This window comes from Haplochromis burtoni, unplaced genomic scaffold, assembly GCF_018398535.1.
Source record: "Haplochromis burtoni strain Fernald_Lab_line unplaced genomic scaffold, NCSU_Asbu1 Contig_376, whole genome shotgun sequence".
In the NCBI taxonomy this organism is placed as follows: domain Eukaryota; kingdom Metazoa; phylum Chordata; class Actinopteri; order Cichliformes; family Cichlidae; genus Haplochromis; species Haplochromis burtoni.
Genome location: NW_024582737.1, coordinates 230,875 through 258,830, shown reverse-complemented (window position 1 = coordinate 258,830; position 27,956 = coordinate 230,875). Strand labels below are relative to the sequence as shown.

Here is a 27,956-nt window from a genome sequence, read left to right as displayed (position 1 = left end):
GTTTTCTAGTGAAATAAAACATCACACATTAAGAAAGCATTTAAAAGTCCTTAGGAAGCAGAAACCGCAGTTAGTTTGGAGCGATACCCACCTTCACTGTGGACAGCAGTGAAAATGCAGGGTTTGTTTTCAGATACAGCGTCTGTCAGTACGCTGGGTGGATTTCAAAAAATGTTTTTTTTCAAGGCACTTCAACTGTAGAAAGGAGCTCCGATGAACACAGCTGTCAGTGCAGACTGTGGATTATTAAGACTAACTTTGACAATCAGATATGTAACTCAGTGATTGAAAGAGCTGCTCTGAGTTGATGTTTGAGAAAAACTCACTGAGCGCTAAACCCTGTCAGCAGCAGTCGCTTTGGAAAGAAAAGCATGTTTTGTTTGAATCACAATAAGCCATCACGTACTGATTTCTTTCTTAAGAGTGTATAGTAGCGGTTCTGTGGGCAGGGACACGCATAAACAAGCAATCCCGAGGTTTCGGATGGTGTCATGCTGAGCTTCAAGATTCAGCTTGGATCTCTTTTTATTGTTAAATAATTGTTTTATTGTAAATTTTTAGAGAGAACTGCTTTTTTACAGTTCTGTAAATCTTTAGGGAATTACTTCTAATTTTCACATAACTGTCATGTTTTTATTGTCTGAAAAACAAAACTTGCCTGACATTTAGATGGATGGAAAGCTAATTAAGAAGCCGACACTAATGCTGAAACTTGAAGCAGTTAATTGCGCCATCAATAAGTTCATTATTAACAGCAGCATTTGTCCTTTTGTAACATATAAAAACATCCGTCCATGAAAAAACCCTTTCTCCTTTAAAGAGCTGCTTCGCTCTGTGGCGTACTTGCAGTTTATTGCAATGCTGTGTATGAATCTCAATAAAAAAGAAACAAAAAAACCAGACTTATTCTTAATTGCTTTGGATTAATTGTTTACATTTATAGAAATTTCTAAGGAAATGTGTGCAGCCCTCTTGGTGAAGCCCAAGGTCAGAGCTACAGTAGCTGTCACAATGATGAGTGCTTCTTACTGTGCTTGAACGTCTGTCCACCAAACAGGAGGGATTGACAGTTAATCACAAGCACATTACACCTCTGGGATGGGCGGCACCGCAGCCGCCTGCCTTTGGCTCCAGCCCACCTGTCATTATGATGACTTTGCAGCCTATCAGTGTCTGCTTGAGATTTATCTGTCTGGCACTAGACTGTGGCCTCATCTTGGGCCGAGCCTGGCACCTGTCCATCCATCAGCCGCTGAAGTCCTTCTGCCATGGAGTGGACAGAATCCCTCTTTCTGTGCAGCGCCTTGCTGCCACATGGCAGTGCTGCTGTTTGCACTGGTCATTCAGTGGGTGCAAATAAATAAATGCAGTGCAGTGTTAGCGGAGCCAACAATGTGCTGCTATATCACAAAGCTGCAGACAGAAGCTCTGTCACCCGTGAAGCACTTTTAAGGTTTGGCTGTAGGAGCCATCTATTAATTGGAAGGTTGGTGGTTCGATGCCTGACTGCTCCAATCTGCATGCCAGACATCCTTGGACAAGCTATTGAACCCCAAGTTTCTCTGCGATGTATCCATCAGAGTGTGAATGTTGGATAGAAAGCTCTTCAGTAGAAAAAGCATGGGAAAATGTGCTTGTGTGAATGAGGGATATATAAAGTGCTTAGAGTGCTCAAGTAGAGTAGAAAAGCGCTACAAAGAACCAGTCCATTTACCATTCACCTTAAATGTGTTGGCATCCAGCAGCTTAGAGGTGGCAGAGTTTATTGTCAAAAGATGAATGGTGCTACTGGACAGCGTGTCTGATGACAATGGTGACGCATGCAGTAAATGGTCTGTTGACATCATTGTCACACAAGTGTCAACATGTAGGTTTATATACACACGTGCACATGTGTTTGGATGTGTGGATGAAGACGCTGGAAGAGAGAATTCGAGGAGATTGCATAAGCATGTTTTTGCTTGAATGGTGATGTGCTAATTTATCACTGTTGACTGTAATACTTTGGGATACAACGTGCCTGGAACAAAACAATTAAACACCACAAAGCCAACTTTGAGTGGAACTTAAAATACAACAACAAAAGCAACAATATCTTTCTAGTGCATGTAGTATAACTGCACTAATTACCCCTGAAGTGCTTTGAGAATAACTTCCTATCATGTCAGCTTTTGTCAGCTGCCACTGATTTGCTCTCCTGAGTAGCTCATTAGCTTTCCATCCACAGATATGACCAAACCATGGTGTGCATGTTACATGTCTTCACCCTCTGTCCCTAGAAACCTCTGATGTTACCCTGCTGACACGTTAATGGGATCAACCACTGATAACAAGGAGCTAATGAAAATCGAATCCAAAAACATTAGCCTGTCACTGCATCGTCTCTCTTTCTCTGAATATCAAAGACACAAAACTGCTCTGCCTCTCGTCTGAGTCCGGTGGGGGAAATTCTACCTCTGATGATTCACAGTCCCATCGTTGTGAGGAAAAAAAATGAACTCTACAAATTGAATCTGTTCAGTGTTTTAGTGCTAGAAATTATACTAGATGGGTGCTGACAGCTGGTCTTTCCACTGGAGCAATGTTAAATTTAGCCTTTGGTGCATCCTGGAAACTAATGAATGGACTTCCAAGAATTTATGCCTATTATCTATCTCTTTAGATATTGAGAGGCAAGACAAAGATTATGTAGGTCTAAAGCTAAAATATTGTTTAATCCCAGAAGATAAGGTCACATAGACGCTAATTTTAGCAGTTCAGTTTAGTGTAATGCCTGACTCTAAAGATTAGAGATGGCAGCACGTCTGTGACATGTCACAATTCTTACGATACCGATGGTGTCTTGATACAGAGATCCCACCAGACTCAGTGTAAAACACAGATAAATAATGCGTCATTACAGGAAAAAATACCCCTAAAGAGGCAAAAAGCAAGAATCCTGTAATTAATAATCCTTACATTAAGCTGTCAGTCTGTGCGTGAATTTATTCATGTGCCAAATAATGAGCCCTGTGACAGCCATCCCTCATTTCCCCTGCAAGTTAGTTAACTACCATTCATTTTGCTCTTAATGTTGACCAGCATCACCACAAGGAATCATGAAGTACAGAAATCTGTGTGTGGAGTCCTACATGTCTTAGTATTAATAACAACAGTATTTGGCGGTACTGTGTTTATAAAACACCTCTAGATAAACTGGAACAGTGCATCGCAGTGTCAAAAATTTCCCCTGCTTCGGTCAAAGATGGGACAGACGTGTTGTCCAGGCAGTGTTGCTAAGGGGAACCACTAATATGCATGAAGCCCTTAAGGCCTGGTTGCTGCAGTGAAACTGAATGGGCAGGCTTTAGAGAGGAATGTGTGAATACCCTTGGCATGGAATGTAGGACAGTGAAGCAGAGCCATATGTGTATATTCTCAAGCTATTATTGTCAGAGAGCTGCACCTGAGTTACATTTGAACATATGCTCGGTTGTTAGGTGCACATAATTAGATGTTATGAAAAAGTTGATTTATGAACGCTTCCTCAAACATTTCATTAGTATTGTTATTTTATAGTTTTTTGCACAAATAGATCCCCTTTTCCCCGTGCTTAGATTCTGTGAAGACAAATAGCAGAAGAGTTCTAAACCATACAAGTTTAATTCAGAAAATCTAATTTTTATGTAAATGTCAAGCAGCCACTGCATCTGTAATTAACTATTAAAATTGCCTGAATACAGTGTTGGGTCTTAAGAGGCTATCAGCATATCACAGCATTTTAACTTAATGTGGGTTTTTTTACCTAATGAAAAAAAACAAAACACACACCTATTCTACTGATCTTAATGGATAGTGATTTAAAGAGGCACCACACTTTATCAATATTGTATCCGCTGTTATGAAAGCTTTTTAAATATACTTAAGGGACAGAGCGTGTTTTCCAGGGCTGTGTTATGTGTACTCTGCGGGTGATGACTGGCTGATAAAGTGCTGCTAAGTGTCAGGAGGTGAGGGTTATGGATTTCTGCACCACCCCTGAGCCACAACTGAGCAAGACGGGAAGAAAGTCTCGGCTTCTTTCGCCACACGCCCAGACTGCGTCTGTTCGCAGCTTCTTGGCCTCCAGTACGCTACAGGGGAAGATGAGGTTGACCAGTCTGGCGTATCACAGCTGTTGTCAGGGCCACACTTCCAAATTTGATGAGCCTTGATGCATCTTTTTGGCTGTGGATTGTAGTAGCATCAAACTGATTTAAAGAGGAAATGCATTTAGAGGTGATTACTGTCCTCAAAAAAATCTTAATATCTTAATGCATAATTAAAAAAATAAACACCGACCTGATAGAAGCTGGTTCTTAGCGGTCTGGCTGGGCCTTAGGACATGTTCATTTTGTAGAACAGTGGTGTGGGATTGCTCTTTAACCATGCTGCTGAGAGTGATGCTGATAGACACTTTACAGACTGAATGGAGACAAAATGAATCAGGGCCACGTGGTTATCTAGTTTGTCTTTTAGCAATAGAGGTTAGAGCCTGATTGCATGGTTAATTGCACCACTGACCGACCTTTGGAACCCCAGGGGAGATCTTATCCTCATTGTCTCATGTGCACACACACACATACACTGTTGCTAAGCACACCGTGTAACAAACAAGCTGGGACATGCATATTGACACTGCAGGTAGCAGAGAGCTGTAAACAAGGTGGTGACAGTCAAGTATGAAAAATGAAAAATGTACATTAGAAAATGTCCAATTGTTATTTATTTACACCAAATATGTTAAAGTGTGTACGGTCAAGTCTCTGCCTTACAAATGGCTCCTCAGAGACACAGCAAAATTGCAATTCCTGTTCATTAGTGTCTAAGTTTTAAGGGGTAGGTTACATTTTAACAGACTGCAATGTATTAAAACTAGTATAGGTTTAATAACTAAACAAATCTCTGTTAATGAGTTACTTAATAGCTGATATACAGTAGGTTGGATTGTGGCGAAAGCTAGTGAAGGCTTGTCTTTTGGTTTGTTCAGGGCTGCTGATAACCCCACCTATGTCGGTCTGGCTGTGGTGGGAACAACTAGTGCAAATAGAGTCACTCGTGCATGCGCAGAAAACGTCTTTTTTAATGCCGGATGATTCCTGCGTTCATGTTGTTCCATTCTGAGTTAGGGAACACTTTTTTCCTCACTAGGGCTTGCGTATAATTAGGCTGTTCCATGGATGGTCAGCCATGTAGTGCTAAGAATATGCGGGACTGCAGCGGGAGATTTTTTTTTTGATTAGCAGACCTTTAAGCACATAAGAGGAAATAATCAGTGAACACATTTGAGGTATGGCTTTGTGATTGCCTTCAAGTGCTCCTTTTTAGTCCCAACATAGGAGTTGGGTACTTTTGCACCTAAAATATGTGAAACGGTGACATTCTTAACAATGTCCAATTTAATTAAAGATACAGTTTATACATAGAGCAGCTTTTTTGCAGCATACAGCAGCTTTTTTCATGCTACTGCTTTAGCAATCACATGTGTTGAATATAGTGTTATGTTTGCTGATTGCTGTTTTATTTGCCCGAATTGTCATCATTAAGCACCAGTTGTCTATTCTTCCTCTGTGCAGTCAAAGACAGTAGTAGAGCCTTTTTGGAGTTCCAACGCATAAAAAGAAACAGTCAAGAAGAGAAAATCTGTCTCACTTCCACTTTTTTATTCATGTCCACTCAGCTGCTTCTCTTCTGGCCAAATCTGGCAGTTGATCCTGAACTGCCTGGAGGACAATTCAAAAGGTCAGCGCCAGCCGCCTCTCTCCTTGGAAGGAAGACAACAACACTTGCTGACGTGGCCTTATCTTTCTCAAATGCTGGAAGGCACTAGCTACTTTGACAATAGCAGATGTAATTCATTTATTTTGCGCTCGAACATCAGTCCTCAGCTGGCCTCCTACTCCCTTACTCTCTTCGTTTCTACCCGGTGCGTGCAGGGCTGTCCCCAGAGGGATTGGTAATGGTCTGCTCGGCCCCACGGGCGATAAAGACCTGTAGAGAAACCAGTCACTGTGCTTGCTTGGAAAAGATAAAGTCAAGAGCAGAAAAAGGAGATGAGTTGTTAACAGTGTAGATAAAGGAAAAGTACTGGAAAAAGGTTATAAGTGCCCCGTGGCACCGTACAGCCTAATTCAATACTTTTTCTTTCTGTCACCCTTTGGTCCGCTTTTGCATTTTAAATTAGTTCTTTGGAGAACAGTGAAGTCAAAGAAATAAGGACACGGCGAGCAGATAAATAAGAATACTTTGAAGTCCTCAAAATAGAAGATGAAAAATGATAAATTGAGGAAGTGACTCGTCCATTATTAACATTTAGAAATGAATGACAGAGGAGATGCCATTTGAAGTTGATCTCTGGTCAATGAAAAATACTACAGCCGAAGGGGCAGATTGTTTTAAAGAACAGAAAATGTCAATAATGTTCACTGCTTTGAATGTTGTGTGTGGGAGAGTGAAGCTACTTGATGGATGGCGGCGGTGATAATGAAAAATGATATCAATGCAAGAGAATGAGTATGACAGAGGTGGAGCTGTGAATGATAGAATGAGTGGGGGCTGAAAATGAGATTAGGTTCTGCACTTCAGGTGGTGTGTCAGCCTTGAGAATAGAAAACCTGTCAGTCCTTCATGCCCTGATGCAAAGCAGTAGGCTGCTCTATTGATCCAGCTGCAATGGAGAAGGTTCCCTATCCAGCTAGGAGTGATGTTTTCACATGTCTGACATTGTAGTCTGTGTGTGAGCAGACATGTGATTTGCTGCAGTAAATGTCAAATTTTCACTCTGGAAAAGAACAGAAAGAAAATGCCATTTCTATTAGTGTGAGGTTTGTAGGTTGCATAATGTGAATTCAATGAATGCTCTTTCCTTTTGTTGAGCTTTAGATAGACTGAACTTCTGCAAACAGCAACTGTCCAATCATAGCTCAGCCGGTCATGGTGGTATAAGATACTCGGGCGACAGACAACTACAACAAAAAGAAGAAAAAAACCAACACATTAGCAAAATCAGGCACCTGCTTGTTTATGGAGTTGGCATCCAGCTGTGCAGCAGCAGTTCTTCTAGAACAGACCTGGCCATTGAACGGGCTCTGGACCACATCTGGCTCCCACGCTTTTGGAAATCTTGATTAAATAGAGATTAAATGCTGGATTTTTCCTCTGTCTGTTTCACTATTTCATCATCTAATGTAACTAGTAGCAGTTTATAAAGAGATAAAATGGAGAAAATTAACCTTCCACCACTGTCCTTGTTACGACCGAATTGGCCGGTGTGTTTGTGAAGGAGACTAAAATGTAAACATGGAAGAGAAGGAAACTAAGTGTAACACAAAGCGAGCCGTTTAATAGGCTGAATACACGAACACAAAACAAGGCAGGGCGAACAGGGGCATAACCAAACTAAACTAAACGGGGGACATCTAAACTACACATGAAAACTAGAACGTGAAACCAGAACATGAAACTGAACAAGTACATGCACAACTTTGGCGTGAAGTAACCTAAACATGAACATGAACATGGACCTGAACAGTAGCTTGAAACATCCTGAGACCTGACGTGACATGAAGCGAGATGGACAGACAAACCGACACAGAGGGAGGGAGACAGAGGAAATAAACAGAAGAGGGAAGTGGAAACACCTGGGGAAACACAGCTGACACAAATAACCCTGACGCCGCAGGGGAAGAAAAACTAAACACACTCAACATGGAAAGACAAGACTTTCAAAATAAAAGAAGCACAAGCATAACCAAAAGTTAAACACAGAGGACAGGAAAAGACTCATAAACAAGGAAACAGATGAAACACAAACTAGATTAAAACTCAACTAAACCCTAACTAAAAATAAACTCAGGATGCTGGGTCACAGACCCAGGCCCCTGACAGTTCTTAGTTTCAGTGACATAAAAAGGCCACGTGTAGAATAACCAGATAGATTTGGTAGCTAAACCAAGTTTTTTTTAAGCTTTATTCTTTCATCTTGTACTTTTACAGCTTTATAAACAAAAATATTGGCTTATACTGCTTAGAACAGACATCTTTGCATTACAGAGTTATTATAACATTTAATACTCTCTACACTCCTGACTATAACAAGGTTTGTCTCCGTATTTTCCATATTCTTTACACAAACTCCTTTTGTGAGGTTTCTGCTTAAAGGATAACCAACAGTGACTTAATTAACTGACGAGCTCCAACCAATAAAGCAGTTTTGATTTATAACTGATGGACGTAGGCGAGAAAAGTGAAGTAAGTGAACTGTTCTTCTGCAGAATAATAGTAATACGAAAAGAATGACTTGAATTTTGTAAGAAAACATAGCTGGAAGCATCAAAATGAAGAGGGTATTGTAAATCCCTTACAGATGAAAATGGATGCTGACAAAAAAATGGCGCCCATAACACTTTACTGCCATATGCTCAGATGAAACTGTTGTGCTGCTTTTCTTTTTGAGTATAAGGTCATCCTCAGCCTCTTAGTAGGAACACTCTCATTGTGTGTTATTGCTGTCGGTCGATTAAGTCTGTGTGATGTCTTATTATTGGTTTGTCCCTGTATGAGATCTTCCATTAGGAAGAGAAGTTGTCCATCCTCCCAACGGGTTTCCTTTTATCAAAGCCTCCATCTACGTTGTTTACACACTTCCAGGCCTGCCTCAAATTATCGATAAGGTCAGACAGGCGAAAAAAACCCCAACAAAGAATCAAAGAACAATTTTATCTGCCATTTGTTTTCTGCAGCGATGGATAATAACCACATTAACATCTGGTGTTAGCGACAAGACTGTGGCATCTTCCACTGAAAGCTGTTATGGTTCTGTGAACAATTTTGCTACATAATGAGGCGGTTTTAGATCTGTGAACTACATTTCTCAGTGTGAGACCAAACGCCAGGAAATGACAATGGCAATGTGCTTTTCACGCCGATGCCCACTCTTCCCCCCTCTTTATTTATTTATTTATAGGATGTTACAGTGGCTCCATCGTGTAGTGGTTTACACATTTGCCTGATGATTCCCAGAGGAGACAACAATCCTGGGGTAAAACTCGTGGCCAATCAAAACATTTGGAGTTACCCGCTATGAAGACCCCTTGTGAATAAGGGAGCAGCTGAATGTAGCTTCTTCTACTTGTAGGATATTGCAAACAGCAGCAAATAAAGAGAGTTAGGGCACCCTCAGAGATTGAGTCTGAAATCCCATATGACCTCAATAGCGAGTGCATGATGAAGACACGGGGAAAAGATGAACATCAAGGCCAAAGTGCAAAGAGGTGGCAGCGACTCAGACTAACAGTAATGGCACAGCAAGCAGCATCAAGGACATTTCTTAAACCCTAACACAGCCATTGATCCCATTATTGTCAGACCTGTAGGCCTGCTACTCTCTTGCGTGTTTGAGATTACTTGGACTTTGGCCTTGGATGTTAGACAAACAAGGCTTTACTGAGGAATGTTTGATGCCTTTGGTAGGGTACGGTGGATAAACAAAGAATATACTTTATCCTTTTGTTGTGTTTTCATGTTATGTCTCCCATTTTCCTCTGACAATCGTCCTTCTTAACAGCTTTATTTTGTCTTTACCTTTTTATACTTTGCTTAATTTGTGATCCCGATGCAGTGCACAATCCAAATCCCGTTCTCAGTTTATCGCCCGGCTTTGTGTTTTGTGTCCATTGTGGCTTGTCACAGATAGTGTCACATGCAGCCTGTGACCAGCCTGTAGTGCAGTGGTGCACGGTATGAATTATGATGTGGTGGATGGGCCCTAATTTTGTTATGGATGTTCTTTTTTGCCCTTGGGAATAACATCAATGGATAGATAGAATTTTATCAGATTTTATGGTGCTTCAGAATATAATTCATGAAAGGTGCTGCTGTGTATGCATTGTATGTGTGGGTGGGGGCATGCATTGCAGCGTTATACACTGCAGTGTGATCTGAATAACTTGATCTATGCTCTAGTCTTTAGCTTTAATAATGAAAATTGCAGCAGGGGAAAAAGAAGATCAGATCATCAGATTAAAGCAAGTTTTTAAAGTGACTTAAAAGATACTATTTTTTTTAATTCTCAGATTCACAATGTCAGTGGATATACAAATAAATTACATTCTAGTGTATTCAAAAGCTTTTTGACTTTTTAATACACATTAAATGTGGTTTTCAGTCATCACAGAACCTGATATTTGATAATAAACTAGGAAATTATGGTACAAAGAGACTGGTTTCTGAAATATTGTACTGTACCGATCCTGTGGCAAAACTCTTATAATGATCAGGTGAAAGAAGAAGAAGATGAAACCATCTACCATTGTGCTACCATGGGATATGATCTCATTGGATAATCAGACCGTAGTTAACTAGTAGTAACTAACTACGTAGTTAGCATCAGAAGCGAAGAAAATAAATGAAGCAAAAATAAAATAAAATCGGACAAACAGGAATCTCTTTGTAAATACGCAGTAAATCCATTTAATAGCATTTTTATTTCACTTATCAAAACCTCAGGGATGAAAGGAAATAAAAAAAAAATTCTTCTTGAAAATTGGGATCAATTTACCATCAGAATGAGAATTTGGCCATTTCACCATACTTCTTAAATTCAGGTCCTGAGAAATATCCTTCAACCTCAATTTAAGATCTCAAACTGCATTGATTTCTTTTCTAAACCAGTTCTTAAAGATGACAGTGAGATCCAAAAGAATGAAAATCAAAAATGAGTATGATCTCACTGATCAAAATGAATTCTCAACTCTGAAGGTTTTTTCTGTTCTCAGAGATGTCTCTAAGATCTGCATGATGCCTCACAACCACAGACCGTATGAAAGATTCTGTTCAATTGCATTTAGAGCCAAATCACAGCAGTCAACTCAAGGAGCTTTATATTGTAAGCTAAAGGCCCCACTGTAATAAATTAATTGAAATGATTTGGATTAATAAAAACTGGAATTTTATTCACCAAAACTGGAGCTCAGACTTCGTGGAGACTCTCTAATCATCAGATAAGCTGTTAAAAATTCTTCAAAAGACTAAAAGAACACACAGTTTAAGAAGTCTTGTATAATGACTCAAAGAAATGAGTCCTACCAGACGCTGACTGGCAATAATGGAGCCACACCCACACATCAAATGTCCAGGTGGATGAGTTATAGTAAAAATGATCCCTGCTAGAGTTGTTATGATGGGAGAATCTATCCATAGAAGCCAATTTTAGTCGGCCTCATGTGGCACCTACAGGTACTGCAGTTTGTAGCTTAACTTTTAGCTCTGGAGGTTGCCCCTTGATCACAAAACTAGTTGTTTTGATATATTCAGCACATACTTTTTCAAATTATTTAAAGTAGTTTAAAGCCACGTAATTATCTGGAAGCTTTTAATTCTGTTGTTTTCAAATTAAGATTGTGTGGATCATTAAAACTTCTTTATTTATCAACAAATTGTTTCAGATTATTCTCTCAAAATAATTTATCAGACGTACAAAAGAACACTCTGAGTTTGTATTAGCAGTAATTACTAAACATTTCTTTACCAGTTACTCCATGTGGGAGTATGAGTGTAGGAGGATGTAATTAAATTCTAAAGAAAATCATTTTGTGTTACATTTAAATGTCTGCTTCAATTCTCTCAATAAAATATTGCATGCATAACCTAGGTATAATACTATAGTGTGAGATGCAAAACCTGTTTGAGTGGGCCCCACAGTGGGGATGTACTCTGTGTCCCACCAGGGAGTGAGCCGATCACAAACCATCACCTCTTTGTGTCTGCCGACTGCACGTCACTTGTGTTGTAGCATTTGGAAGGGCTGCGTTGGCGTGCGTCAGTCTGTCATACCGAGGTGTAGTTAGTCTTTTTCTTTATATTTGCAGTTGAGTTGCTCATGCTGTGTTTTTGGTGCTGGTGACGTGCAATGATTGGTACTGCACGTTTAAGGTGATGATCTGCTGGCTGCTGAAAGAAAGAGCAGCGTGGGATATTTCATGCTGAATTCTGTCAAGAGTGACTTCCAGATTTAAATGCAAGGAAAATATGATGAGTAACTTTATTGTACTTTCAGTTTTCATTAATGGCAAAAGTACGGTAGCTTGCATTGTTCTCAGCACTGCATGCACTTCATCTGACACCAAAGTCAGACAATGCCAAGATCTGAATCCTACAAGCTTTTTCCTTTTTTTGTTTATTGATTGCTCCATGAGGCTGTTGAACTCAAAATTAAAGACAACCTAAGAGAACTGGGTTTCTCTAGTTATTTTCAACCTACGCAGGATAATTAGTCAGTAATTGATTTGTTGTTTCGCTCCTTAATTCTCCCAAAGGGCAGTTCACCAGAAACAGGTCAGAATTCATCAGGCTCCTTAAATGAAGTTGATTATTTTCTCCTGAGATGGAAAAGATACTGTGAGCAGCAACATTTGCCTCTGGGAAGATTTGTTAAAATTACTTAGCAACAGTGTTGGTGTATTTACTCAGAAAAGTGTATTACACAATACTCGTCACTTTTCTTAAATGTAAATAGTAACTACTCAATACATTATTTTCATGTTGCTTCTTACATGATGTGTAAGAAGCACTGTCACATAACTATTAGTTAACTATATAAACCTGAACCTACAGTCTCATACACGGACACAAACTCCCATGAGGACAAAAATACAATCTTTCTTTTAGAGTTTACAAAATCTACAAGAAAAAAGTAAAGTTGAAAAGCACCCAAAGAGTCTTCAAAGCAAACGCCACAGTGATTCTACCTTGAAACAGAGGCTACCATGACCTTGTTACCTGTTGAAGCTCACTCGTGATTCTGGGTTTTCTGTCTCAGTGTTAGCATGCTGCAGATGCTTGAACTAATGTTGTGCTAGCAGTGCAATGCAATAATTATGTGTCCTGATATAGTCTGCACTTTATCATCATGCTCTTGTTCTTTCGTGCAATAAAAATAAACCTAATGTTCATATCTCCTCTCCTCAAGAGTTGTAGAGTGGACCGCTGTTTTCCTCCTCGATGCATATGAACCCATTTCAGCTCATTTTAGCGGTGATTGTGTTCAAGAAGGATCAAATATGTTTGATGTTTTTTCTTTCTGTCCAGCCATCGTTCAGATAACTGAAAAACCTTTGTAATGCAAGTAACAACATAACTGTAACTGCAATGTAATTACTGAATTTAGTGTTGAATTTATGAGATTACAGTGATGCATTGCTTTGGAAAGCGTTACCCACAACACTGCTCAGCAGCAGGGTAGAGTCAGAGGACATGGGCAGTTCCATATAGTTCTCAGCAAGAAGCATGGTAAAATGAAGAAAGAGAAAACTGTTTTGCACTTAGTTTGTCTTCAATTAAGATGCTTTTTAGCTGTGTCCACACTGGAGGTAATTTGCAGCGATGGAGTAACCATAGAAAGCCAGTGATATTTGACAACTCCAAGCAGCTATGGTCAAAATAACCCTGGAGACACAAAGCGGATGGGACCCAAGAGAAACTCGTCTCAACCTCCAACAACAACTCACTTCAGTGATTAAAGCGACGACCAATAAGAGTGCAGGATACTGTTGTTTGATGCATGACCTAAATACTTTAGAGGGTTTCCAAGGTTACCTGCAATGCCCACAAGCGATCAACTGTCAGCTTGAAAGCAATGCACGATGAACAAATGGCTTCCTGTGTGGGCAGCTTGACAAACATATTTGTTTTAAATTTTGTGTTGAACGACTTCATAAAATGCTAAAAAACTGAATGTAAACATGAAAATTGACCAATACACCTCAGTATTCAACATTAGTGGTGATACAGCAACATGAACAGTTTGCCATCATAGCTGTAGACTTTTCAGATGTTGCCTTATTGACCTGAAATACATTTGGTTGTTTGAATGGATTACAGCGGCAGGTGTCACTGAAGCAAAAACGACTTTACGCCACAGTTTAGGTGGGTTTTAGGTGCTAATGACACGCTGACACTCCAGGTGTTCAATCAATGAGATGATGACTATAATAAAAGCAGACAAACTCTGGTTGAGGAGCGCTTTTAAGATAAATCCAAGGGTTTTTTCGAGTGACTGAACGGTGTCATTACTTTGTGTGTGCAAGACAGTAACAATTCAGTCTGACCTCTTCTTTACTTCCCGAAGATGACTCGCTAGGACATAACAATTTCTTCGTCTTCGCAGTTTCTTCTAAAGATGTTGTTCAGTGTCCCTATGTCAAGGTAAACCTGAATTGACTGGCCTTAACGGTTAATATTAACAATCCCATCACTGCAATGCACTCTGAAGTTGGACCACTTCGCAGGCAGCCCTTTGATCCCGATGAGGTCTTCTTTCTTTCGCTTGTTTTTTTTTTTTAAATCAAAAATCGACGCCTTCTCCAAAGTGTCAGTTATTGAGAGGAAATTGAATAGGTGTTGCCCTTCCTTTTCTCGTCTCCGTCCTTGCACAGGGCCCTGCAGAGATGTTCTGTCTCCATAATATAGACTTGGCAAACAAGGTCAGATGGAGTGTGCAGAGAGTGCTGCTGCAAAAAGACATTTTGTCACACCGTCACCCACTTCAGTTTATGCCTGAAAACATTTCGTTTTCTTCATGTTCCGTTCACGCTGTTCAACATTGGTTCTGAAGTACACGGAGGTTTCCCAGTCTCCCGCCTTATGTGTGCTCGAATTAAATTATATCTTTGTATCTTATTTAAAGAGTTAATTCCCTTTAAAAGAAAGGAGATATATTTGTTGTCTGTGTATGAGAAAAGGCACAAAAAAATCAATGTCTATTTACTTTTTTACTAAACGGATTACATAACAGAAAAAAGAAACACATTGTGTAGAAATAGATTTGATTAATTTCCCATTATGTTTCCTTTTGTTAAATGCTTTTGCTTAGCCTTTTCAGCCCTCGGACACAACCATTTAATTAGGAGCAGAAATTCCTGCTTACACAGAGGCAGGGCTTCGAAAACTTGCCAAATCAAATCAAGTAATATACATAATGCCCATACTGAGCGAGCTAATGTGGATTATCTCCCAGTATATCGGGATTACTGCACCGACTGTGTCCAGGACCTCCATTTAATTTGTCACAGTGTTTCAGTTTTTCGCCATCATTTGCTTTCACACACACGTGCTAACCCTTATTAAATTTATGACTTCACTCCGTCTTCGGTTTGAGTCTTCAAGCAGGTTAAAGGGCAGCAGGGCGGCTGCTCTGTCCGTTCTCACGTGACGTTATTCCAGAGTCAACAGAAAGGTGTTAATAATGCCTATATATAAAACAGGAGGCACAGTGAGGACAGTATGGCCTCAGCACCTCAGCCCTTTTCTGGTATTTTATGAGTCCCTCGTGAGCCTGGAGGGTGCGAGAGAGGAGACGGACTCTGAAAGATCTAATTAAGCAAAGCGAAATGAGAGTGCCGAGATGCCAAGCGCAGGACAGGACACAAATCAGGAGGTGTTGACAGTGCGCTGCAGTGCAATGCGGTTTTATAGCAAAGGCCACAAGTATAGCTTTCACGTAATGAGCGGCCATACAGCTCCTTGATTTAATGTTTTTTATGGCTCCGGGTTAAGGGTTGTGAATCTCAATCTCATTATGTAGAACATCAGCTTGTAAATTTAGGCATTTTGTCTTATTTGCGCTCAAAGAGGTAATTAGTGTGTTCTCAGTGGCTGGTTGTGCTTGTGAAGAAGCGGATGACTCCATCAGGTGCTTGTTTGGCGTTTAATAGAGATGAGGATAAAAAAGCTAAAGACTTCTATATTCATAACTCAGAGTACTTCTGTAGGTATGGTGTGTTGCCCCAGATGCTTATTGTCAGAGAGGCTCCTATTTCAGAGGTGCAAACTCGGTGGGATGTTAAGATTTTTTTCCTCTGTCTGGCTTCTGCACCATTCACATGCTATTACATCTGAGAGGAGAATAAGTGTCTTCTGGACACCTGGCGCCAAGGCTGTGACTGTCTGGTCTCTCGGGCTTGTTTCTGACTGAGAACAGAAAGACCTTGGAGTACAAAGACAACAGGCTTGATTATTTGAGTACACAGGAAGGTCTCCAAACATTGTTGTGCTAATCACGTTAGTGGGCACAGACTCAAGGCAGGACAGATGCGAGGCAAAGGGCAATGGGGTTATGTTATCCTGATTAGAGGAGGCTTTGGGGCGGTCGGGGGGTTTGTGAATCTCGTTTTTACCTCGGCGTCACCTTGGTGAAGAGGGAAGAGGGAAACTGGCCATGAGCTCATTTTTCTCACTCAGTTTCTTTTCTCACTCGGTCCCCTCATTTGTCTCCGGTATTCACTGCTGCCATCGCCAGAACTGAATGTGTCTGTACATTCAAAAGCCCACATTTAATTTTTTTCCCCCTTTTGTTAACCACCTACACACATAGCAGTGACTTGGTGGATAATACTTTCATTTTTCTTCTTTCTGATTCACACGGCGAAAAGTGGTTAAAAAAAGATTTGTTCCTTGTCTGATATGTTTGCCTTGGTTCATGGGAGTCTGTTTCCCAAAAATGCCTCAGTGATTCATTTGCAAAGCTCAACCACTTAAATTAGATGAATAAGTCTGTGCTATGGACATGTTCGCGGTATGAGCACTAATGTAACTAATTTACTCTCTTTTTCATATACGCTTGTACGGTACTGTGCGAGTCATGAGCCAGCCCTCGTTTCGTTATATTTTACTTCCAGGGAGCCAGACTTTCTTGTCATTTTGTTATAGCGATCTTGAGCAGTAGTTCTCCAGGCTTTCTAAAGATGTTTCAAAGTTTTTCTTTGGACATTACCTGCATTTTCAATCATCCTCAGTCCAGTCCTTGTACCATTTCCAAAGGAACATTTTGTTTTTTTGTTAAGCCGATGGGCAACTTAGCAAAGAGTGCACATTTGCACATCCTCTACAGAGCAAATAAGAAAGATAAAAGGGGCAACTTGATGTCAAAGTATATTAATTTTGTGTAGCACACAGATATAATAACAATAATAATTAGAGCTATTATGTTATATGTTGCAACCTGTATTTAGTTTCTGTTCTTACTGTCTTCGAGCATGTGTGTCTACACAGTTTCCTTAGGGATTAATAAAGTATTCTGTTTCTGATTCACTTTAAAGTTGCTAGTAGGACCCTGTCACAAAAACATAATTTGTTCCCATTTCTTTAGCTGAATCTGAGAAATGCCAAATATAACACAGTTCAAAAGGCATAAAATAACATTCTTACATCAACAAAGTACGGAGCCCCGCAGGGGACATGGGAGAAAAAAAAATTAAGACGGGCTTTTGCGAGATCTCGCAAAACAAACTCGCAAAAGTTGAATTCCAACAATGGCGGCAGCTACTTAGTTGTAATATTACTCTTTCTGGGTCACAAAATACACTTTTAAGATATTTTGAGGCGTGAATGTAGTTGCGTAAACATCAGACACCTGCTCGCTTTACAAGACATCACATATTTGCAAAAGTGCTCCGACGTTTTCGGAGATCTGACACCCACCATCTCGAAGCTAACGGGAGGTCGAGACCTACTACAGCCGGGAGGAACACCACTTTCCCGGCACATCGTGCCTCGACCTCCGAAGAATGCGGCTAAAACTTTTGCGAGATCTCGCAAAAGTCCGTCTTAATTTTTTTTTTCTCCCATGTCCCCTGCGGGGCTCCGTAACAAAGGGATTCCCAAGCAGCCAGTAGCTGAAAGGTTGATACATTTCTGCATGGTGTGCAGTGTGTCCTTAAAAAATTTGAGGAAACTCAAATTGTCCTTAACAAACAGGACAAATCTAGTAGAAACCTGACACAGGACCTGACAGATGGATATGGTTGTTCAGTCCACTACTAACTACTGTCAAGAAGCCATTCTTAAGGAAGGCAAATAGGAAGAAAAGGTTGATGTGTGCCAAATTCCACAAGAACTGAACTGAAAATCATTGGCAAGAGGTCTGACAAAGTAAAGCATCCAAAATCCAGAATTTTTGGTTCAAATCATCACCAATATGTATGGAGGAGGTCAGGAGATGGGTACAACCATGAGCGTCTATAACATCTATAAAATACGGTGTCTGGATTTCAGCCTCTGGTGTTGGCGATCTTTTCAGATCAGAATTAATGGAATTACGAAGCAAAATTTTGATCTTCCATGCAGTACCTGTATCTGGAAAGCATCTGATTTACAACAGCCTAATTTCTCAGCATGACAGTGACTCCAAGAAAACACTGCCAATACTTCAAAATCATACCTGGATAGAAAAATACAGTAACACTATTAGTCATGGATTGACCTCACTACTGCCTGAACCTGAACGTTACTGCAAAACGAAAGGAGCCAAAATCCAAAGAAGTATTTTCAACTTTCCTTCAAGAAGCCTGGAGTACTATTCCTGAAAGCTACGTAAAGCAATAACAGTTCAAGCTGTGTTGAAGCTCATTAGAGTCGCCTTACATGCTGCGTTTAAATGTATGTTTCAATAAATTGCTGCACCTAATTCCCATTTTCGAAGCACAATAAAAAAGTGATGGGTTTCTCAAGAGTTTTGTGCAGTACTGTAGATTGTGTATTTTCCCATTATGCATTATTACATATATAAATAAACTCAAACTATGATTTTCAATATTGCCCCTTGTGTCTAAAGAAAACAACACAGTCAAATTGTAAAATACATGAATGAAAAATACATGAATGTCCAAAAAGCTATTACTGCCTCAGGAAAACACGGGTGTAGAAGATAGTGCAAGTGTCTGTGTGGTTGACTTCATTTTCCAATTTAAAATGAATAAACACCTCAGGCATTCGAGAGACTAGTTAACTTTTTTAAAATGCACGCTTCACTTCTGCAACTTGTAAATGATGTCTGTTTCTGACACATGTAAGACATCTGGTGTACAGGAACGCAATGATTTAAAATACTTTTACATTGTTTTCAGGCTTAAACCGGCCAATACAGAGCAGCAGAAAAATTGGCTTCACAGTTAATGACCCCGACTTTTAATAACACATAAATGTTGAATAGAGCGATTAATTGTTGCATTCTGTCCTGCTTTTTTTCCAGGGTCCTATATGCTGGTGAACTCCTCCCAGCATGCCGTGGGTCATCGTGCTCAGCTGCTGCTGCAGACACTGAGTGAAAATGACACGCACTGCGTCCAGTTCAGCTACTTCCTGTATAGCCGTGATGGCCACAGTCCCGGGGCTCTACGGGCATATGTGCGGGTCAACGGCGGCCCGCTCGGCAGTCCAGTGTGGAACACGTCGGGGCCTCATGGCAAACAGTGGCATCAGGTTGAGCTGGCTGTCAGCACCTTCTGGCCGAACGAATACCAGGTACAAACATTCATATTTAAATATGTTGATGAAACTGATTTAAAACTGACTTAAAGTCTTCATCATCCTCGCTTTTAATATGTCGGACGTGTTGTTCAAAGTAGCTGCTTGATGCTCCTCTAAGAACTTAACATTTTTTTTTTTTGTTGGAGATATACAGACTCATTGACCGCGATCATGTAGAGCTTAAAAATGGTACACAGTGAGGCTCTGTTGATCACTACTCATTTTAGCCTCGAGGTACAGTTAATTACTTACATTTGCAACTTAATTAGCACTGATTCCCTTGTGGATGTAGCCAATGCTGGTGCTTAAAGCACCTAAGTAGATCTCACAAGGGAATGCCTGGTGGAGATTTCACCCTGCGAGGTTTGTTTTTCTGCACTTTCACTTCACTCTAACAATTCGCGTGATACGCCATTGTGTGCATGCAGCACGCAGACAGTGACTGGCATGCACTGTGAGGGTCTGATATGCTGTGGTCTGCACATGGCACAGTCAGGTGAGCGTGAGTGTTATCCGTCTATTAATCCAATTTCTTCTTTCTGCAAACTCTGCGGAGCTGTCAAAAAGCAATTAAGTTGAGTAGTGTGCATTTTATCAAGAACTGTCAATCCTGCTGACTTAATTAAATTCTATTCAGACCTGCAAGATGTGACCTTCACTATGTAAATAATAGTCCTTAGCGTTGTGCAGACCTGGGGTGTAGATGCAGGGTGATGCCTTTCTCCCGACATCATGCGATCTGAAAATAAGGTAAACAATGTTAGGTTAACAGGATCAAACACATGTATATATTGTACAGAACAGTATTACAGTCAGGGGCACTTGACTCATAGCAGAAAATAATATTTCAGGCATACTTTATGTATCTACTTCTTTTCCAGGTTATAATTAAACACCAACGTTTGTTGACCTAAGTTAAAAAGGGACATTATTTTTCTTTGATTCAAAGAGAAACAAACCATTATAGTGAAACCCACTGAGTTTGTGGCGCTGCCATCTGTAGCTATATTTCTGGATATCAAGTCAGTAGCTACAAATCACTAACTATACAAGAAGACAGCGAGCTGCACTAATCAGTGCCAAATCCAGTTGCAGTGTCTCTTGAGCTTTGGCCCCATAAACAGAGTAGCAAAGGACGCCTGCCAGTGAAACTGCTCATCAGTGGCAAATAATGAGGTCCACACTGTCTAATTCTTTTCTTTTCATGGCATTTTCATCGCAAATCGCTACTTTCACTGTACCCTTATTAAATACATTAAGTGGAGGTTTACTCTCATTCTGCATGTTTAACAGTGAGCGAGCTGGAAGTGGAAGAGAGCTGCCATCTCCGTGTTATAAAACAGACTCACTAACCACAGTTTCACCCTATCATAACATCAGCGCAGATAAGTCCTGAATAAAATAATAAAACCTATCCTGCGTTTTCTTCGCCAGTCAAGTGCTATTGAATTTGCTTTTTGAACATCGCAGGTTTATTCCTTTCCCTTTCTCCGGGGAGCTGTGTACTTTCTCGTCTCTCGGTCTCGTTAGCATCCCAGTAAACACTGATGGCTCATAGGTGAGTCAGAATTATGCTGCAGCTGCCAATGAGAGGCTCCAGATAGGAGAAGGAGCTTTATAATGGGCTTATGAGGAGGAGTAGATGGCTCTGAAGACAGGACAAACAGTACAAGGGAAGAAGAAGAAGATGGGCCTTACAGTTGAATTAGAATTGACAGTAGTGGCTTTTAATAGAACAGCTTAAACTGCTAATGGCTTTTATGTCATGTTGGGGGGGAACACGGTGTTCAGATAGATTGGATTAAATTGCTAATATTTGGGATTTGATCAGCAGATATTGGCACCGTTAGAAAAACTGTATCCAATTTTAGCTTGTGAGGAATTAAAGCAATGTAGTTTTCCTTCTTTCTTTCTTCTACTTTCATCTCACATTTCACTTTAACTCAGCTGACCTCATACTGCTTCTGAGTACAAAGGAAACAAAACAAACTGCCTCCACAAAGTCACATATGCCACGGCTTACATTGCTAATCCCTCGGCAGTCAAAAACCTCATCACTGTGGAATGACAGTGGGCCTTGTCTTGCAACACGTCATTGCTCTCTGTTGCACAGACAGAACGGAGAGAAGGGCAAGTGGGGAGGTGTAAAAGCTCAATGTTTTCTTTAATGGTATCTAATAGTGCTGGCTATCCTCTATTGTGAAGCAGCAACGAAAAGGGGGAAGAGAAGTTTGCAGTGGCACTGCGTTCAACTTTCATTTTTACATGTTTTTTTTTTTTTTTAGCTGTATAGCAGCAGCTTTGTGTGACTTTAAATGGTGAAAGTCTTTGTTTATATTAGCTCCATGGCAGGTGTAATACTTCCACTTTGGGTTTCAAATGATAGGCAGGCTGATTTACACTGTCATTAAAGTAGAAAAGCACTCTTTTGAAGCAGCGGTGGATAATGGGTCCTTCTTATCATTGTCTGTGACTAAAATAAATCCCACGGGAACACACAAGCTTTTGGAGACAGTTTTTAAATCCTCAAGTTCTTCTGCCTTATTAGGTTTCAGGACATATTGGAGGAGCCAGTTTCTTGCCTACAGCACAGGGATACAAAATGTCAGGCTTTTACACTGCAGAGATACAGACGTGAGATTACACTCGAGCTTTCACCGTTTTGGGGTGTAATGAAATACTTTGTTTGGGGCACGCACTCAGTCTGTGTTTATTTCTTGAAAATGTCATTGTGGAATGTAATTAAGTGGAGTCTGACAAATTCTCTGATAATCACCAAAACTAAGGGGATTAATATGCCGAAAAACCACAATCACTCCAATCTCCTTTGTTCGCTTTCCTGGTGATTTAAAAAATTATTTTCTTGATTATATCCAACTTGAGTGTTTGAGGATTTTATCGAAAATGAATGATGATGTTTTTCTTTTTCTTTTTTTCTTTAACATGTCTATGTTTGCACTTTATGTGCACTTTATTGTAAATTTTCTGATCAGGTTGCCGTGTATATTAATGCGAAGGCTGACAGGAGTCTCTTCCTCCTATCACAGGTGTTAAATTGGGATTTGGAGTGCAATGGGTTTCAGGAATGGAAAATAGAAGGCAGTAAGATCACCTTGAGATGTCTCGATTGAAAATGTCGTGCGAGTGCGATCTGCTGTGCATTGCCATATTTCTCTCTGCCTCATATTGGTTTAGAGTGTTTGCAATACCTGGAGAATCTTGTTATCAAATATTAAAGATGTTATCGAGCCCCCAAAACTGCTAACTAGAGCCGGAGACATGCACCTCTGCGCTGAACCCACCCGGTCCCAGCCGACCCCTCCTGTCTTCTTATTTCCTTTTCTTACTTTTCCCCATGTGTTTATATGGTATGATGCAAACATAATATTTTTCTTTTTCTTTTCTTTTACCTGGTGATTTCTATGAAATTTTAATTTCACACTGCATGGCTGACACGATGTCAAACGTTTGCCACATGATTATCGTGCACAAAGGCATTTATGATAGTTTTATGTTGACTCCCTACATATTTGTGTCATCTATAAAAAAACTGCACAAGAAATGTTTTGTTCAGTGTGTGTTTCACCTCTTTTTTTTAGCAAATGATTGAGAAAATGTGAATATACAATCGTGTGAAAGCGTTTTGAAAGTAAACAAGAACAGGATTGAGTATTTGTAGAACCACCTTTAGCAGTGATAAACTGAAGTAATCATTTTCTGTGTGACTTTATCAGTCTCTCACATCATCGTCACTCTTGCCACAGCATTTTAATCCGACTGAGGTCTGGACGTTGGGTCATTATGTTATAGATTTGCTGCTGTGTTTGGGATCGTTGTCCTGTTGCATGACCCCGATTTCAGTCAGACAGACGGCCTCATATTTGACTCTAGAATACTTTGGTGTGCAGAGGAGTTCGTGGTCTGATCGACTGGATGACTGCGGCGACTGTGGCCGCAAAAAAAAGCCCCGGTCATTAGCCCTGCACCACGGTGCCTGACTGTTGAAATGTGGTGTTTGCACTAATTTGCACTAACACGGTGCTGAGCATTACAGCTAATTCTCACCACCACCTGTCTTGTGGTTTGTTCAAATGCAACTGTGCAAACGAAAACCGTGCTGCTGATGTTCTTTTTAGAGTGAAGAAACTCCTGCCAACCCTTCTAAAGAACCTCTACCTGTTCAGGCTTTTTCTAATTATAGTATTTTGAACTTTTGAACATGAAGCATGCTAGCTGAGGCCTGTGGAGTCTGACATGTAGCTCTTTTGATCATTGCACAGTCTGACCTTGGGGGGTGAATTTGCTGCCATGTCCACTCCTGGAAAGATTGACTAGTGTTTGAATGTTTTCCACATGGGAATAAACTTGTGAATGATGGACTTTAAATTGTTTGGAAATGCCCTTATAACCCTTCCAAGGCTAATGGGCAGCAACAGCTGCTCCTCTAAGATCAGTGCTGACATCTTTTCTCCTTGGCATTGTGTTAAGACACACCTGAATGCTCCAGAATAACAAAGTGACAGAGCGTCTACTTTCATAGACACGCTCAGACATTTTTTCACATTGTTATTATTAAGTCTCGATATGTAAAACCATTTCCCATGATGTTATCTTGTTTACTTATAAAACCAATTTCAGTTAAAAAGGAAAAAGATAACATGCATTAAACACATCAAAGGCTTGTAAATGAGAATCTGTGCGTCTCCTCTTTGTCTGATAATTTCTGCTATTTTCCTCGCTGTAGCCTGCTGAGAGTCCTCAAGCTGAGCCCATGGCTACGTTAAAGGTTTTCTTTTTTTTTAATGCTGTACAGAGCGAATTGAGATTCTTGACATTGAAATTATATCTTCAGACACTGGCTGCTATTCTTTGGTATTCCTACCCCATCAGATTTACTTCAGCACGCAATCCTTTGTCATCTATCTAATGCATGACTGCGTCTCATGGTGAGTGAAAGCCTGGTGTGCCTAATTGTGTCTCGTGACTGGAGAAAAGGTAGCAGGTCGTTTATAGGGCCAAATAAATTGTCTCCAGATTTGTATACATTATAACTGTTTCTAAAAGCCAGTATTACAGGATAATGTAATATGTTCTCATAATGTGCATCTTATATCAACCGTAAATCACCGCGGTGTCACTCTTTTATTTATTTATTTCCTTATTTTTTTTTATCTCCAAAAGATGATGCCTGCGTTTTTATCCCGAGAAAGAAAAGTAGCAGCTCATTAGAGTAAAGAATAGGCACATGGAAAGTTTCATTGGGAAAGTGGCTTTCAATAAAAATCCACAGAGGTTGTTTATTAAAACAAATGCTCTGAATGTCTCCCTCGTAAAAAGCTGCTCTTCTAATGGCTAAGAAGTTCAAGGATTAACCAGCAATCAATCTCCTCAGTGCTTTAGCTCAGCGGAGAGTAATAACACCTTAATTAGACTTCCGAGACATTTTTTTCCCTCTGTCTTGTATGCCATTAAGCCCAATCAGTGTTTCTGGCTAATTTTGATGTTAGTCTAATGGCATGGCCGCATGTGTTTACACAGCTAATTCAGGTCAACATACGGAAGTATATTATGCTTTCATTATAGCAATGATTTGTTTGTTTATTTTCTGGTTAAGCAGGGGCTTGTAAGGAGTTAAGTAAAGAAGACGTGAGAGGAAGATGAAAGAAATAAAGGCAGACAGCGAAAAATGGAAAGGCAGAGGAAATCAAATCAGAGGGGAGGACTCTGCTTTTAAGCGAATTGACAACCTGAAGAAGGGGGAAAACGATGAAAACAGTAAAACGTTAATATTGCTTTTGAAAAGCGGTGCCATCTTCCAGCTCAGGTTCCAACAAAGTCTGGGAACAAACAGGAAAAATTGACTCTGACAGAAGGAGATTAGCCTCAGTGCTCCTCTGTGAGTAGAGCAGCCAGCTGTGGACAGAGCGGGGTCAGCCTCCAACTCCAGGAGACCCAGCAGCCAGGACCCTTCCTCCTGCTTTTCCTTTCACCTCTCCTCTCCTCTCCACTCCACTTCTCCTTCTGCAAGCTTCAAGCCTCCCCTCTGTGCATGCCTGGCTTCCTGCATGGCATCCTGTCTGGACTTTTTTTCTTTTTCCAGCTGACCCCAATCTCCTCACATCCCATCACCATCTCTCTGGGAAGGTGCCTTTAGGGGTCACGCATGGCTGAGTTTGTTGTCACACCGGTTGGCGTCTTTCTTTCAAAGCCCAAAGAAGGTGGACCGTCTCCGTCCTGCTGACTGTGGAAGGCTGCGGTTTGGGCCAGAGGTCCTGAAGATGCAGTTGTGACTCTTAAATTAGGTGTTCAAACATAAGAGGATTGCGGTAGCAGAGATGATGTGGGTGTCAAAGTTCCTTCAGTGTAAATCAAAAAGTAGAAAAAAAAAAAAACCCTAACCAGCTCTCAAACAGAGGTTTTGCAAAGTATAATTTTGGTATTGGCAGAGAAGTATTCAGCTACAGTGATATTTTTCCCTGAGTTTGTTTTTATTTTGCAGGTTTTTCAACGGTGCAGTATAATATGTATCTACACCAGCACCACAGTTTCTTCTGACAGCATTCAGAGCTTCTTCCCAATTTGCATTCTGTGAATTTTCATAGTGGTAGTAACTTTCCTCCTGTCAGACTGATGTAACTGTTTGGATTTTAAGGCCAGGGGACAATTAAAAGATGAATTAAAAGTGTTAAAAGATGTTGCCTGCTTAGTGTTTCAACATTAAACAATAAGAATGGAACATTTTGAACCTGGTAACAGATGATCCAGTACTTCCAGGAGGCTGAGGGGAGCTCTGGTGGCCGCCAGTGTATTTGACCTTGTAAAGATTAAGCTAACATGATTTAGAATATCATGTGAGACACATTTAAAGCAGCTTTGAGGATGTGATTTCATTTTAATTTGGGGTGGAGCCTCAGTAAAAATCCAAACCCAGCGATAGGAAACATGCTGTAATCACTTTGTCAGAGGATTATGAGAAACAATAACTCAAAGCTGGCCTTTGATCAAACTTGTGGATGGGAGACTGTCCTTGGTGGTGCAAAAACAAACATCACCCCCGTGTCCCATAACTCTCTCAGTGTTACTGAGGTTGGTGATTTGATATTGATTAGGTTTCATGAGAGCCCACAGCTCATCCAGCTTATTGTTCCATAGGAGGGTGTGGAGGTTTGTCCTCCCCTTGAGTCTCGTGGCAAGTTGCATTATCAGCTGCTGTGGCTGTCCTGCGTTTAGAATGCGACACAACAAAAACAACTCTGTGTACCTCCTGATAAATCAATTATTTCCCTTGGCCCCGTGGACTGAGGTAAAACATGCGGTGATGGGTGTGTTTGTAATTAATCCGTCTGTCGCAGTAGAAGTAACAAGAGCAGAGTGGAGTAGAATTCACACAGCCCTCAAATGCGCTGACACTTCAGCTTCGAGAGCATCAGGCTAATGAAAAGTACATGCTTTAGCTGCTCTGCTAACGAATAAAATCTGCTCATCATTTATTAATGTTCACTTTTGCAGGTGCTGATTGAGGCAACGGTTTCGAAGGAGCGGCGAGGCTACATTGCCATAGATGACATCATGGTGCTCAACTATCCTTGCTGTAAGTGGATTGCAGTCACAGAAGATGCTGCAGGAAAGAAATATTTAGCTTTTTTTCTTGGGGTGGGGGTAAAACAGATTTTAAAGCAGCATGAAATATAAATGTGATGAGGAGAAGAGTAATGGCTGATTGACCTTTTATATTAGTACGACAAGCTCTCCCGGGGCACGCTGTGACAACAGCGGCACTATTAAGACACTGTGACACCCAAATGCCAACACTCCCTTCCACCTGAGAACACACCTGTCGTTTTGCCTCCAGCACGCTTTGACAGGCAGATTTATTTGTTAATCAGTGTAATCTCAAATTCAGTCTCTGTGAAGGCTTTCGCATTTTCTTGCACTTAACTCATAAAGAGGTTTTCTACATTTAGCTGCATTTTAAAGCTTAATGAAAACGCCTCCTGTTCAGGGTTGTTTTTTTGTTGTTGTTATAATAAACAGCTCCCAGCAGCACAGGGCTTTGTGTGTCACTGGTGCAAAAGTGAAAGGAGCATTTCAGTTTTCTTCCTAAACTTGACAACTTTGTGTGAAACAAGAGTATATAAATAGTATATAAAAGATGGACATTATTGCTTTTTTAAAAAACCAGCTAGGGCTGTCATATTGTCAGGTTTTTCCGCTACAGTTATGTTGACCAAACAAACTCTTGGTGATATCTCAGCAATTTTCTCCAAACTCCAGCAATAACAGGTAGGTTTGTCAGGTGCTGGTAGTGTGTTATCTGTCTTCTAGTTCAGCTTGATTTTATGGATCAGCTGCAGCCGCACACTTTGCTGGGAACTGGAGTTCTTCTTTCCTATTATGGTAACTGGCAATCAGTGTTGAGCTGCGGCACTGCCACCTTCTACGTTGGTGTGTACACCAAATTACAGTCACTGCTGCTGGATTATTTCCAGTATTATCAAATGTGTATCACTTACTAGGTCCCTGAAACGACTGTGACGAGTGAATCACATCAAGGTTTGTTTAGGTTTAAGGCACCGATGACATTGGCACTAGCTTTAGTTTTCAGGCTTGGATACATCTTTTATATGCACTACTGT

General features: G+C 40.5%; 1 protein-coding gene across 4 annotated transcripts in view; it reads left to right on the top strand.

The window, feature by feature from the left end:
* Positions 1-27,956, top strand: part of LOC102305866 (receptor-type tyrosine-protein phosphatase U) — a 186,295-nt gene that overhangs the window by 77,697 nt on the left and 80,642 nt on the right. For all 4 annotated transcript variants that reach the window (XM_005943757.3, XM_005943758.3, XM_005943759.3 and 1 more), the window contains exons 3-4: positions 19,043-19,314; positions 26,830-26,911. In XM_005943757.3, the coding sequence (XP_005943819.1) occupies positions 19,043-19,314; positions 26,830-26,911 (354 nt within the window). The remainder of the gene's footprint in view (positions 1-19,042; positions 19,315-26,829; positions 26,912-27,956) is intronic.